At 26.7% G+C, this 15,076-nt stretch overlaps 1 protein-coding gene across 3 annotated transcripts in view; it reads right to left on the bottom strand.

Annotated features, from left to right (window-relative positions):
* Positions 1 to 14,963, bottom strand: part of LOC129963952 (serine/arginine repetitive matrix protein 4-like) — an 85,538-nt gene extending 70,575 nt beyond the window's left edge. For all 3 annotated transcript variants that reach the window (XM_056078573.1, XM_056078576.1, XM_056078574.1), the window contains exons 1-3: positions 14,867 to 14,963; positions 13,017 to 13,263; positions 450 to 563 (exon numbers count right to left, since the gene is read on the bottom strand). In XM_056078573.1, the coding sequence (XP_055934548.1) occupies positions 450 to 563; positions 13,017 to 13,255 (353 nt within the window). In that variant the 5' untranslated portion in view covers positions 13,256 to 13,263; positions 14,867 to 14,963. The remainder of the gene's footprint in view (positions 1 to 449; positions 564 to 13,016; positions 13,264 to 14,866) is intronic.
* Positions 14,964 to 15,076: the final 113 nt, after the last annotated feature.

A 15,076-nucleotide genomic window follows, 5' to 3' on the forward strand; every position in this document is an offset into this window, starting at 1 on the left:
AGATTTATCTGGAATACTAAAGATTATTTATTTGGATTATAAAAGATTATTTAGATTCACAAGATTAAATATCCATTTCATTAAAATTAAGAATCAAATGCTTCCCCTCCCTCAGTAAATCACATTTCTTAGGGTTTGTGTATGTGTGTGTATATATATAATGCCCAACTGACAAATTGGAACTTATTTATCAGGAGACTAATGATATTAAAAATAAAAATATAATGCAACATGCATTTATCAGCATACATGTTTAACTGAAAATTGCTTTCATTGCCATTAAATGATACGCTTTTGATATCTTTATAAACATTATTGCAGAATCAGTTTCCATATAAGTGAATGTTTTCAATTCTTATGGAGAATAAATAAAATTAAATTTATACAACTTACCAACCATTCGCTAGATAAAACAGATATTAATAGAGGGAAAGAAAAAAAAAACTTACAGCGGCCTTCCAAAATCATCTTTTGGAATAATTTCCATTTCCCCAAGTTTTTCTTTGTCCATCAGCATTTTGCGAAAAAGAGCCACTTTCGATTCGATTTCCTCATCCGGATATCTATTAAGTGAAAAGGAGGAGAGAGAAAAGATGTTTTCTTTATAATACTTAACTGCAGTATACTTCAGAAAAAAAATACAATACTAAAGTTTAAAAACATTCATTCTATAAATGATAAATAGTTAAAACATTAATTTAGATGCTACACATTTTAATAGATGCAAAATTTAACGATTAAAAAAAAGAAAATATTTAAATAAATAAATTTTTAGCATATTACACATGTCAAAGTCTTCAAGTTACTGCAGGATGCATAAAGGGAAATTGCTACAAAAAATTAAACACCCTTTAAGCACTCAAAAAATAAAAATAAAAAATCGAGCGATTTTTTACATTTATGCATAGATAAACCTGAGTATTCATTAAGCAAAGGATGCTTTCTGTTTCATGATACTGCACCGTTTTAATTGAAATTAAAAAAACAAATCATTTCGGCAAGTTGGAAGGCAAAGGTAGATTCATGATCATCAAAGTTATTGTTTACAAATTCTTTTTAGTCGTTAGACAAAAACAATGAAATGTCACATTTTGAAGTAACCATAGATAATGATTTAATTATGATCGCACCGTTTAGTATTTACTGAAAAATAAATAATATTTAGGTAACAAATATTGAAAAAATAATATACGATTATAGGTTTATTAAAAAGTTGACATTACTGAAAAGTTTTGAAGATTTTATTCAAATACCAAAAGTTTCTATCAGCTGACAAGAACGAAACGTTGATCTATGCATTTTAAACATGTTTGAAGAAATTAACTGTCGTTTGTAATTATTCTTTCAATTAAATGCATAGAATACCATTTTATGATGAAAAGTAAGAATTTGTTTGATTTTCTAATTATATTGGAAGGAAAACTTGTTCCCTTTTCTAATTAATATTGCAATCAAGATCTTATCTGTTGCATTTTTGAATATTTCAATTATAATTATTTATAACAAAAGAAATACTTTTTTTAAATATATTTTGGCACTTGTGCATTAACCAAACTATTAATCTTTACACACATAGTCAATAGACTAATATGATATCTTTGGCAATTCATTTATCCGATTAATCGGCGTTATGAGTACCCACATTGGAGTAAAAGCTAAAATGGTTGTCTCGTTTTAATACAATATACTCACAGTGAGACGACTAGAAATCAAAGGACCACCAAATTAACAAAAGCTAAGGGATAACGAACAATTAATTTTAAAAGTGAAGTTAATTTACGAAATTTATGCTTATAATATAAAATATGCAGAAATTTATATTAAAAAAATCATTCATTATATAATAATATTGCAAAATATAATTCAAAATTCGAGAAACAACCTATTATATTCTTCGACAAAATAATTAATTTGATCATTATAACAGTTAATTTCAGAATAAGTACTTTCTTTAAATAGCAAAGTACGAATTAAATTTTTCGGACAATAATTAATCACACTTAAAGATGAAGTCTACTGCTAAGATACAAACCCCTGACAAATTTCAAATTAATTCCTAATGGTTAATGACATTCCGTAAATAGACAGAACGTCAGTGAATTTTCGCTTTTATGTATATTATCAAGAAGAAAACACAGTTTTAGAAAATAATTAGGTTTATTTTAAAAGGTGAAATGGTCATACAAGAGAATCGGGTAGATGCCGGCGTATAGTACTAAATTGTAATTTTTTTTTAAATGATAAGTCGCCAAACGTGTGAATCTTTTTTCTAGCTAATTTTGCTAGATTTGATTAGAATTTTTTCCCACCTTTGCGGAAAAGCTGATACACGATTCTCCTCATTTACTATACTAATAAGCAAATACTCACTCTCGCACCCAAGAAAAAGATTGTGATAAAATTATATTAAAAAAAGTTTCTGGGAATTTTTAAACTCATCGTTTTTACATAAAGCTGCCATTCAATTTTTCTCTACCTTTATTTTTATTGAATCAGTCTTATTCAAACTTTTGATCTTTACGCCATGTGCATTTAAACAATTTCAAGCTATGGAAATGAAAGAAAAGTAAAAGTTTTATTTAATTTTTTTTCAAAACCGGCAACATAAATTGTTGATGTTTGAAACAGACAAAATGAGTGGTCGTAAATCATTTTTAACCTCTAAATTTTAAGCAATTGCAGCTATCGAAAAACTTAAAACATAATAGCTGTTCGTCTTAATGAGGGGCTGATTCAGCTAATTTGATTGATTTTTCTATCTTCAATATTAAGGAAATGATAGAGAAATGAAAGTTTCAAGCCCCCATCATTTCCACCTCCTTTGAGCTAGATGAGCCACCTCCGAACTCATCCGAGGCCTTTACGTTTCTCACACCACACTTTTAGCCGGTTAAAATTCAAATAAAATTAATTACTCTAGTGTGTTGAACAACGGATGGTTTCGGGAAATCTGCAGAGATTTTCTCAAAGTCGTGTCATGAAAAGCATTGAACTTCTTATAAAAAATCTATCTCATACTTTTAAATTTTAATATTTATTTCCGCAACACAGCAGATGAACAATGTCTTCTATTGCAAAAGATTTTTTGACATAAAAAAGATAATAAAAATGAAAAAAAAAATCATTATCAAAAAATTATGCCAACTTTTAACTCAAACTAAAGTTAACAACAACAACAAAACATTTCAACATTTCTTGAAATTTCAACATTGATGTAGAAGCATAGCATAACTAAAAATGTTAAAAATGTTATATTAAATTTTTATATATGTAGTAGCAAATAAGCGACATGGCTGGAATGGAAAAAACAATTTTCTAATGTGCAAACTCACCATATTTAGCAATCTAAAACATTTTATTTGCAGCCTTATAAAACTGATAAATAAAATAACTAAATCATTCCAGGATAAGATTGGTAATAGGATTGAACAGTCATAAGATTGACAAACCTGCCACGAAATGGACGATAAAACAATGTCATGTTCTAGTTGAGTTTTTTCGATCATTTTTTTTTTTTTTAAACAGAAAAGGACAGTAGCGATTTGAAATGGTCAGACTGTAAAAAATTCTCTTATCTCTTTCTGCTTCTGAACTTTAGTAAAGCACTTGTCTTAACGTCTTAGGCTTTCAAAAATTTAATAAAAACCTTCTTTTCAACTCATATGCTAAATAAATAAAATTTTCGTACTTTGGATTTTTAAAAAAAATTACAGAAAAACGTGTTTATATATTTTACAAAGAAATGAAAATGATTTACTTCCCCGTTCACAGATTTTATAAATAATGGAAATAAATTCATGAAGTTAAAAAAGATATCAGCTCTGTAGTTGGAAGTAAAATAAAAAATGATAGTTGTAGCATTTTTTTTAAATATTTTTTTGTAGCTAGCGCGAGGCAATATAGCGTATTGCCTTAAAATTTTACAAAACTCATCAAGTGAAGAATATTATTCAAAGATCTATCTGCTTTGAAGTTTAAATTAAAGCAAAGAAGTATTTATATATATAATCGGGATGGTAACGGAGTCGCGACATTAAAATGGCTCAAAGATTCGATGATGTTTTGAATTTCATTACAATAAACATTATTGTTACGAATTACGTCTAAAATCTATATTTCAAAAATGAATGAAAAAAACCGAAGAAAAATATGCCTTTATGCAAGCAAAATTGGTTGAGTTGAAAAACCACCTTTTGAAACATCAAAACGGTGTAAAATGGTTTTTGTGCGATACTATGTTTGGATCATATGGCAGAATTCCGGTTTTATTTTTTAATTAAAGTTCTAAGTAAAATTTTGAGAAATCTCTTCTCTATGAGCTCGTTTCAATGGTTTGTGCAGCGCGTTTCTCTATCTATGGGGACAAACTTCTGTATGTATTGCAGTGGGGAGAAAATCAACAAAAAGCAGAAGAAAAAAAAAGCAATAGAAATTGAACCCGCAAAAATAAAAGTTTTGAAAAAATTCTATTCTTTTCGTTTTTATTTCTTAAAAAAAATTAAGCACCAGAGCTAGAAGTTTATACTATGCATAGCTAAATTTTTACGAGATTAGTGCAGCAACTAATAATTTTCGAACCGATTGAACTATTTAAGGAAAGAAAAGAAAGGGGAAAAAAAAAAAAAAGAAAACTGCCAAAGAAATCATTATCATTGAAAACTTATGGTTTCAAGTTAAAATTTGACTGGATTTTACGTAAACAATTAGCGTAACTATACATTGTAGTAATTACATAATAATTTTATAAAACAAAATTAAATCCCTTTAATAGGTCGTCCAAAACGATATGTTAATTTTATTATATATATTTTTTCAAAATTGCACACTTTTAGGGAACTTAAAGATGATTACCAAATGTAATCACTTTTCATGATGCTACATGCACTGTTATATTATCTATACTATAATCAGAGCTGCAGTTTTATTATATTATTCAGTTACTGCATTATATTATTCAGTTTTTTCTCGTGCTATTCATAACTGTTCCTCACGCTAAACTATTCACAACTGTTTTTCCAAGTTATTCCAAAAGATGGTTGAAACACACTCCAGCTCACTCGATTATGAGCAAATTTAGAGAAAAGAGAATTCTAATAAAATAATAATAATCCATAAAATCTAGGTTCTAGACTACTAGTCCATAACAAAGAGCAATATTCCTCCCGGCTCAACTCCAGAAAATCTCTGATGCTATTCTACAAACTGTTTCAGATGAAATATTCAACTAAGAAGCAAGCAAAATATGTTTTCCCATCAAAATGTCTGTTTTTGACAAAATTTGAAACATAAAAATGCCTCACTCCCAGGGACAAGACAAATCCGACAGAGGAGGCAAGCACAATTTCTCTAATTTAGCATTAAAATAACTCATAATAATTAATTTTACATTTAATAAACGTCAATTAAATATTAATTAATTCAGTAAAATTCATCGCCCGCTTACATTCCTAGTTTTATCCAGATACTAACTTTAATTTTTGCCAGATATTCGTAAAAAAATAAATCATTATTTCTTTTATTTACCATCAAATGGTTGTCATTGTTTGAATCTGTTTCATGAGACTTAAGAGATTTCATTGTACTAAGATCTAATTTTAGAAAAAAATATACTTATATTTCATTCTAGATTTTAGTACATAGATTTTAACTATTATTTTGAATTTGGTTCGAATTTAACAAAATTCTCAATCTTCAGGATCTTTTTTTTAATGCCTATAAAAATTTTAATCGAAGCAAAAATGAATGAAACTAAAAGGCCTACATTAACTTATAAATGCCTCACATTGGATAATGTTATGAGCAAAATAATATTTGATAAAATGAAATAACAAAGTCAAAAAAATTATAAAAAGTTTTCTTGAATAGTTAATTTTCTTGAAAGTGAAGAATACATCCGATAATATATAATTATCTGAAAAGAATTCATGCATAAGACACTGTAAGACACAAGAGAAAACACGAAAACATAAGTCATATGATTATCCTCATAAACCCCTTTTAATTCAGAGAGAAAGAAAATAATAATAATAATAATAATTGAAGAATGTTGAAGATTCCATCGTCTTCAAATGAGGAACTTTTGATGAAATAATTCCCCATAGATTCTTCCTTTACGTCATTCCCACTTCGGATTGGAGCAGTCCAATTTTTTGGTACTATTTCGGGAACCTTCACACACTTGTGTTTTTTAACGTAATCGATGTCTTGACAAAAACAGCGCATTCAATTTAGTAGCGATTGCGCCTGGATGCTAAATGAACGAATGTATGCTCTTATAATGGAGGCTATACAAAATGAATGTACAAACTAAATTCACAAGGTTTTATAAAAGAAAATTTTCAGAAATCCAAAGTAATTAACAATGAATATTCGACATTTTCACCCAAAATAGCAACAAGAACGAGCATTTCGGATTTGTTTTGAATCGGAGATGAATAAGCTGGCGCGCACATACAAAAATTTACTATTGTTCACCACAGCTAATATAGAAAGGATAAACGATGATGTTATTTTTTTAAGAAGACTGGCGAAAAAAAATTATAAATAAATGTGCAAACTTTTTTTTTATATATAATTCTTAGTAGAGTATGAAAAATACACCGATTTAAACATTAAATTTTCCATGTTAAGTCTAAATATACGCATATATATGGGCATGTTTAAACTTAAAAACCAATGCATGTAACTCAAAAACAATTAAATCGTGAACTCCCCACCTTCTTTTTTAAGCACATATTCTTAAAGATCTTTTTTCCCTCTCTCGGAGCTAATATCCCCCTACATCCATAATAGAATGTGTCGAACTCAATGAGATGAGAGGAAGACCCATTATGGATAATGACAATTTTAATAAAATACTACAATACCCTGAAATTTTTTTAAAAATGATAGAAAAGGTTTATAGACTTTTACCAATACTTTGAAGTTTCTTTGAACTTTAGTTGGCCGTTGTCCTCTTATGCAAAAGTTGGATAATTAATGGGCATAACAGCCAGCCACAATAATCCCTGTTTATGCAGCTTGTTTCTGTGGAAATGGGGTGACTGGCTGTAATTTAAAAAAGAAAGAAAGAAAAAGAAAAATTCCCCAACCCCGAAAATGAGTTTTCTTCTCTCACCAGCATATATTGGCATTTCTTAATATGTTATAAATGAATATTCTATGAAAACCATTTTAATCATCGTTTTGTTAAGACACATTTATCCTAAGACTATTCAAAGTTTAGATTTGTTACAAAGTTTTGGAAAAGTGTCATTTTTGTGGAGAAGAATAATTGAAAGAAAAATTGAAGGGAAAAAAAAAAGATATATATATTCGCCGATAGTATATTTATAATACAAAAGATAGAAATCTAAAAATTTAGGTATGAATTTATTTAACAAGTTTAGCGCATACACGGATAAGCTGTTTTAATAAAGCTAAAAAAACCATATTACATATATTATCTTTTTTCATTAACTGCAGTCGGTAATATTTCCTTGGTAAAACAACTGTAACTTAATAAATTAGACTGCAAAAAACAGATATTTTATAGTTAAATAAACTTAATTTACACAATTTATTTACTTCATTCATACATAATGAATTCGCATTAATTTTTCAACAGCAAAGAAACTTTTCTTAGCATGTGTGCTGCAAAAGAGTGTTGACAATAGTTGACTATGTTTCATTAAATTTACTTTAAACATTAACCAGGTTTTAAACAGAGAATTATCGTAATGTAATAAACATAATCGATTCATTACTGAGGAAGTAATAATTAAATTAATAAAATGACGATTCTTTTCTGAACTATTCAGCGAATTAATTAGGGAAAACAACTCTATCGCTCTGTTCACGTATGATATAAATATTTTAATTTTCGTATCAATTCCACGGACGTGTGACAATGTAATTAAAATCTTCTTCATAAATCACGATATCTCAGTCAAAAGATAAAGAGCAATTGACAAAAATGTGACATCTTATCCACTTGCAACCTTAACGATTATTAAGGCAGATATAATGCAAATTATAAGCTGAATGAATGACATTTGAATCAGATGTCTGAAAACTGCGGACTTAACATCATGAACATCTATTGCATACCTAAACCGACCAAAAATTGTCGGGATAATGCGAAATCTTATTTGCCTGTCACCTCTTCGGTTACACTGCCAAAAGCAGTACAAATTATGAAGTGTCTGAAAATCCTGTGGACTTACCGTCGCCGATATCCGCCGCATTGAGTTCTTCGTCGGCCAACTTAAAATTTTCAGAAAAATGTTACATCATATTGACTTGTCATCCTGGGGTGTATTTTGTGAAATATAGTCATTCGGCTAATTTAAATCGTTACTTGGTTATTTCGATTAGTTACAAAATATTAACTTTAAAGATGGTTTTCAAATTACCGTATTTGTGAATGTCTTTATCTCCACAACCGTTCCGAAGCAGGATGGCTTTTGCCGACAAAACACTCACTTCGTCAATTGCTCTCTATTAATGTCACCTCAGCCTTCCCCTCCCCCCCCAAATACTATATGCATCTGCCAGAATTACAGAATTATGCCCCAGAATAATATGTAAGGACACTTTTCTTGCAAAATTACAATAAAATATAGAAAAATAACATATTATATATGTATATATAATAATATGTCATCTACATTTTTAGATAATAAATATGTCATACTATATATCATTATTTTTTTTTAAATCTCAAAAGTTTATTTTGATAATCTGATAAAAGAAGAATAATTAATTCTTCGCCCACCTAAAATGGTACTTGCCTCAATACTTGTAAATAGACAAAATATTACAAAATTAAGAGTAAATGACTTCATTAAATTTTATCATTAGTTAATATATTTATAATTAGTCAAATAAAAATAGTATCTAAGACAAATTTTTAAGTATAATAAATTATTTGTCTGTGGATGTTAATATTACTGTTTTAAGTAACAAAGGTACTCGCAGAAATGTTTTTAAATTACGAGAAACTTTTTTAAGTATTTCACAATTCCTTTACAGTACATTATTGTTATTTTAACCAAATTATATAATGAAACAACATTGAAGATTTGTAACTATAAATATCTATTAAATGATAAACATTATAAATTTTTCTAGATAAAATGAAATATTTATTTTTGAAATTTTCTTTTACAGTAATACTGCAACATAAATCTTGAAAACAAAATTTCCAAAATGCATTCAATTTTATATATAATTGTCATAACCATTATTAATTTACCAAATAAAATATCAAACTGATTAATGCTAATCACATATTATATACATATGCATGTGCATGTAACTGGATATATATACATGATAGATACTATTTTGATAGTTTTAAAGTGGCCGGTAGGGATCGGAATTAGCAGATTCTGATATTTAAAATGCAAAAGCATTCCACAAAATAATATTTCCTGGCAAAAGTTCTTCCAGTTAAAAACTCAATTTACTATTTAATTTTTTAATATAAAAAGTATTAAAAATCAAAATGCAAAGAAAGAGAATGCAGAAAAAGCATAGTCATAAAAAATCTTATTTTGTAATAAATATGAAATTATCAGGTCCAGAGGATTTCCCTAATTTAGCAGTTGTGTCAAAAGAAAGAAGGGATAAAATTTAAATACATACTGCAAATCTCTTTACACTACTTTAATATAAAGATATGAAAATCTTGATAAATGCATACTTAATTAATCAAATTCTTAATTCTAATTGATTCCTAAATTAGTGATTTCTATCAAAAGGCAAAATTATTTAATGCAGAATTGGAATCATATATATTGTCTAGTTTAGAAATTAAAATTCTACAGTATAGTTCAAAATAAATTCTATTATTTGCTCTGGTCCTTCTCTTTTCATCCATAACTAACTAAAATCCTTTAAAGAAATATTACTATCAGATGTTTCATTAAATGAATAAAATAAGCTTCAAGTATATGACTTTTAAAATAACATGATGAAATTTTATTATCACCTTATCATACTTAGTAATTTCATGAGAAAATGTTAATATATATTTTTTTATTTTAGAGAAAAAAAAGGGGGGCTTTTGATAAATTGTCTTTTAAAACATTCGAAAAGTAATTTTCAGACCTGGATAATTGACAAGAGTTTATCACTATTAAAAGACCACAGAATAAATTTCCATATTCAATTAAAAATAAATGCTAAATTGAGGAGTAATTTCTGTTACATAAATCAAAGGTTTGTGTAATTAACTTTAAGAAATATTTATTATTTATTAAAAAAAACTATGCAAATTAATTTTATTACATTATAACAAATTTATTTACTTTAGTAGTTCATTTGCACATTCATTTATTTACATTGAATTAAAAAAAAACATTTCATGATTTTATTGAAAATTTGATAGAAATTGCAAATTTGGTGTCAAGAAACCATCCTAAATTACAGCTATCTGACTTGCAGCATTTACCTTGTTCACAGATAGATATACGTAATTCCAAAATTTTATTTTTCAGATATCTGAATCATGGACATTGGAATTTTGTGTTTAAATTTTTTGATGAGTATAATTCCTTCTTTTTTGAAATTTCATAAATAAGAAATAAAACAGGAATGTTAGCGGTGAATTTATTTTTAGTATCTCCCAGCAAAAGTAAAAATTGCCCACAAGTAACTTTGAAGCAATATGGGCATTTTACTTTATTTTTTATTTTTGGAAGTTTTGAAAAATTCAGTGTATGCACTTCTGGAAATTCACAATAAATTAATATACATTTTCATGACAAATTGTTAAATAGTTCAAAAAATATTTCTTTTGCAAAAAATTTCTTGCAATAAAAATATTCTTAATAAATTAATACTGGTAATTTACTAATTGAAGTTATAATATAACTAATAAATGCTCTGAAAAATTAGAAAAGGACACAGCAATGAGATGAAGTCATTTTTAAAAGTTAATGCATGTGATTTTAAATGAATACCTAAAATACCCCAAAAAAGAAGCAACTATTTCCCTTACTAAACAAGCAAAAGGAGGTGAAAAAAAAAAAAAAAAGTCAAGTAAATGAAAGAAATCTGTTTTCCCCATATTATTAGTAGTTCCATTAACCAAAATACAACCTTTTCCACAAACTTCACGGTTCATTAAAACTCAGAGTTTAAAAATCAGACATTACAAAGAAAATATAATCACACAATTAGGCAGATCCTGTGTGTTTTTGTAATGGGTAGACATTATTTTTTCTTTAAGGTCCTTATATAAGGAACATTAAATTAAACAACTTTTAATGATGATGGGCACTTTGTGTAATTTTACATCTAAAATATCCTTTCAGAAATATTAGATATTTTAAAGTCTAATGAATGTAAGGTTTATCTTAAAAAAAGAAGTAAAAATTTATTTGTGCTCACGATTAAATTTTGATAATTTATAAACACTATTCATGATGCTTAAGGACTCTTTTTTCATAACCTTTAAATGTACTAGCTAAATCAAGGATAAATTTTTTTTAGATCTTCAACAAAAAATAGCATAAGAAATTTACTAAACTGAAAAAGAATTGAAAATGGTGCTATCATTTGGACCAAAGAAAGAAATTTACCTCAGTATATGTCAAATTATCATTAATTAATAGCCTGTAATATAATGGCATATGATTTACAACCGGGTTTCAGAAATATCCTCTTTCCATAATCTTGGAACACAATTTTTTATACCATCCCAAATTTCTAATCTTCTTTCAATTACTGACATGTTTTTCAATCATCTAAAAAAATAATAATAATAACATTTTCATACCCCCCCCCCTTTTTTGTGCATGTGTAAGAAATTTTAATAGTCTTCTTTTACACATTGAGGAATTTTTAAATAACCAATTAATACAGTCCAAATTTCACTATTGATCTATTTCCTACTTTAAATGCATCATTTAAAATGTGCAAACCTTAGCTGTCTATATTTAGCAACTGAGTAAATGACTCATATATGATTTGTTCTTGAAACAAGTGGAAAATTTTCCAATTAACTGCTGCTCCATCCATTGAAATTTGTATCAGATCTAACTTTTTTGTGGCATCATTAACTGCTTTTATAGGGCCATCTAGTGCAGAATGACTTATAAAATCTTACATTAAATATGTTATTTCAACTTTCTAATGAATTAGAATTCCAGAATCTCAATATATGTATATTTGATTACTTAACAGAGTTGTTAATTGATTTAATTAATAATACACACAGTATAATTTTTAACATTGTTTAACCAATTATAAAACAATGAAGTAAAATATGGAGCAATTACAAAGCAAATAAATACACACACTTTGTAAGTCCACAAGTAAAATTTTTTGCAATTTCACTGATAGAAAACCTTTCCTTCCCTTTTAAATTTGTTATTAGATTGATTCATTATTTTCTATATATTCAGCAATTACTGAAAAATTTAAGAGATCAGAATTTGTTTCAAAATGTTTGATTTTGCATCATTAATAAATAAGTTTTCCCATCTGTGAAGTTTTGTACTAGGAGCTCAAGTGAGAGGAAAATTAAGGCACAAGAATAGAAAAAAGGCTTTTTTAGGGCCTTGAAACAAAAAGTACGGCCTTTTCTGGGGTCCCTTTAAAAGTTTCGATATTTTGAGCCTTTTTAAGATGTGAGGAAGGTTTATTGTTCAAAAAATATCATAAGGCCTAATGCCCAATATAAAGATATTAATATAGAATTCTTATAAACTAATAAAAAGTCATTAAAAATATAATGGCATTAAAAAGATGAACATGTTCAGATAAAGGAATTTCTTTACATTCAGGAAAAGAGGGACAATATTTTAAATAAAGAATGTTAAAAATTGATACAATTAAAAATTTTCAAAAGTCCTTTAATTAAATAAAATATTTCAAACACAAAATGCATAAAAAACATCACCCTTTTTTAATGTTATGCATCAAAAAGATATTTTTCATTTATTATATAAATTGATATGAGATATAAAAATTTTATAAATAAATCATTACTAGTGCAAAATAGATATTATGACTATATAGAAACTTACCCTTGATCCTCCATCAATTCTTGCATTTCTAAACACTTAAGTTCAATCATGCGCTTTCTCTCATGGGCAAGAATCCCTTGGTTGGGTTTCTTATTTGATAGAGCATCTAATTTCTTGATATCCTCTTCAGTCCTATAACTGACCTTCTCTCGACTCTTCTGGACAAAAGACATGTTTCTCTGAACATAGCCATTTGTACCACTCCCTCGTGGAGTTTGTAGACCAATTCCATTATACATGATTTCTTCTAAAACATAAAAGCAATAAAAAAATAATATTAAAAAAAAACACAATTGTAAATGAATGCCATGTCCAGGAAGTAAACACAGATAATACTGTAACATTATTTTTTGACAGAAAAAATTTTTTAAAGACAAACTTTAAAAAAAATTTATTTTTTTTGTATAGTGATTCTAATTAGTAAACATAATATTAACAAACATGTCTAATGGAATCAAATATTCATTTGCTTCTTTTATGCAAGCAAGTGACTCAACCAAATTTTTCTGCTCCCTATGATTAATTGCAAAGTGGCTAATTCATTTTTAATTCTATACACTCTTAGAAATTTACTTTTAAAGAACTGCTCAAAGTATAAATTTTTATAAATATAAGAAAGTGGACAAGTTTCATTCATTTTAATTTGTTACTGTAGAGTTGAAATTTGTAAGAATAAGATAACAGAAAGATATTAAGATAACTAAACATTAAAAATAAAACCATTATTACTGAAGATTATTAACCATTAAGCAGATTAATATGATACTTTCTTCATGACTTAACAACAATTAAAACACTAGGCACAGTAATATTTGATATTTCATTTTTAGATTCAATTGAAATTTATAAAATTCTAATATGTCTTTTTTATTACATGTCTTTCTGTCTTCATTTATTGATTCATAATTGGAATGCATTTCATATTTGTCTTGTCTCTATTAATTCAAAATTACACAATATGTATAATATTAAAATACATGAATGTGGAATTAACAATGATTTTCAATTTCTTTACAATAATCATAAATTATAAAAATTTGCACAATTAGAAAAAAAATTAAGTTTCAATTTCAATATATTACTTTAAAGTATAAAATTTTAAAAAAAATGCAAATTCATTTTTAATTTCTATATTATGTCCAAAATTGTTAAAAATTTGTAAAGATATCAATTTCAGTTTCTAAATGAAATTCCATTTAAAATTTTCTCTTCTAGAAAGTATCACTGAAAACTTTATAAGCAAGTCCACATATTTATATTATAATTCATAAATCCAACTATGCAAAAAAAAAAAAAAATGATTCACAAAATTTATCTAATTTAATACTATTCCATTTATGAAATATTTTTAGTTTATTTGCTTTACATAAAAGTTATAAAAGAAAAATGCATTAAAGTTGAAATGTTCATTTTAAATTCGAATTAATAAAAGAACAAAAGTTGAACTACTAGCAGAAATCGAACAAGTCAATAAAAACTGCAAATAAAAAATAATACATTTAGCTTTGATAATTGCACACTTAAAAAAATTTCTTCCGCTACAAAATTATTTTTCAATCAGATCTTGTGCAATACACATGTAAAAATAACATTCAAATAGATCTAATACTTTCAAAAATTTAACAAATTATTTCTATATGTCATTTAAAAGATAACATTCGATGCATTTGGAAAAAGCTCGTTTTATTTTGATTTAAATTTTGAAAGCATTTTTTTTTTCTTCAATTATAAACACAGACATACTTTCAACACACATCGGTAAAAAAATTGCAAATGAAATTTTCAGTGATACAGTTTTATAGAAACTATATTTTAATACCCGATATGATCAAGCCTCTTTTTTTACTCACCTTTAGAAAGGAAAAATATTTCTTAACTGCTCCGATTGAAATATGTTTGCTTTCAGTAGTGCGATGTCAATAAAAAAGATATGCGATTTATCAGCAGAGGAGAAATGCCAAAAATAACATATAAATTTTAATGTAGTATAACAACAAAAAAAAAAATATTAAGGCCAAAATGTAGCGAAAGTACTTTTTAAACCTGTCTACGAATTTCAT

This window comes from Argiope bruennichi, chromosome 3 (genome assembly GCF_947563725.1).
Source record: "Argiope bruennichi chromosome 3, qqArgBrue1.1, whole genome shotgun sequence".
Taxonomy (NCBI): Eukaryota; Metazoa; Arthropoda; class Arachnida; order Araneae; family Araneidae; genus Argiope; species Argiope bruennichi.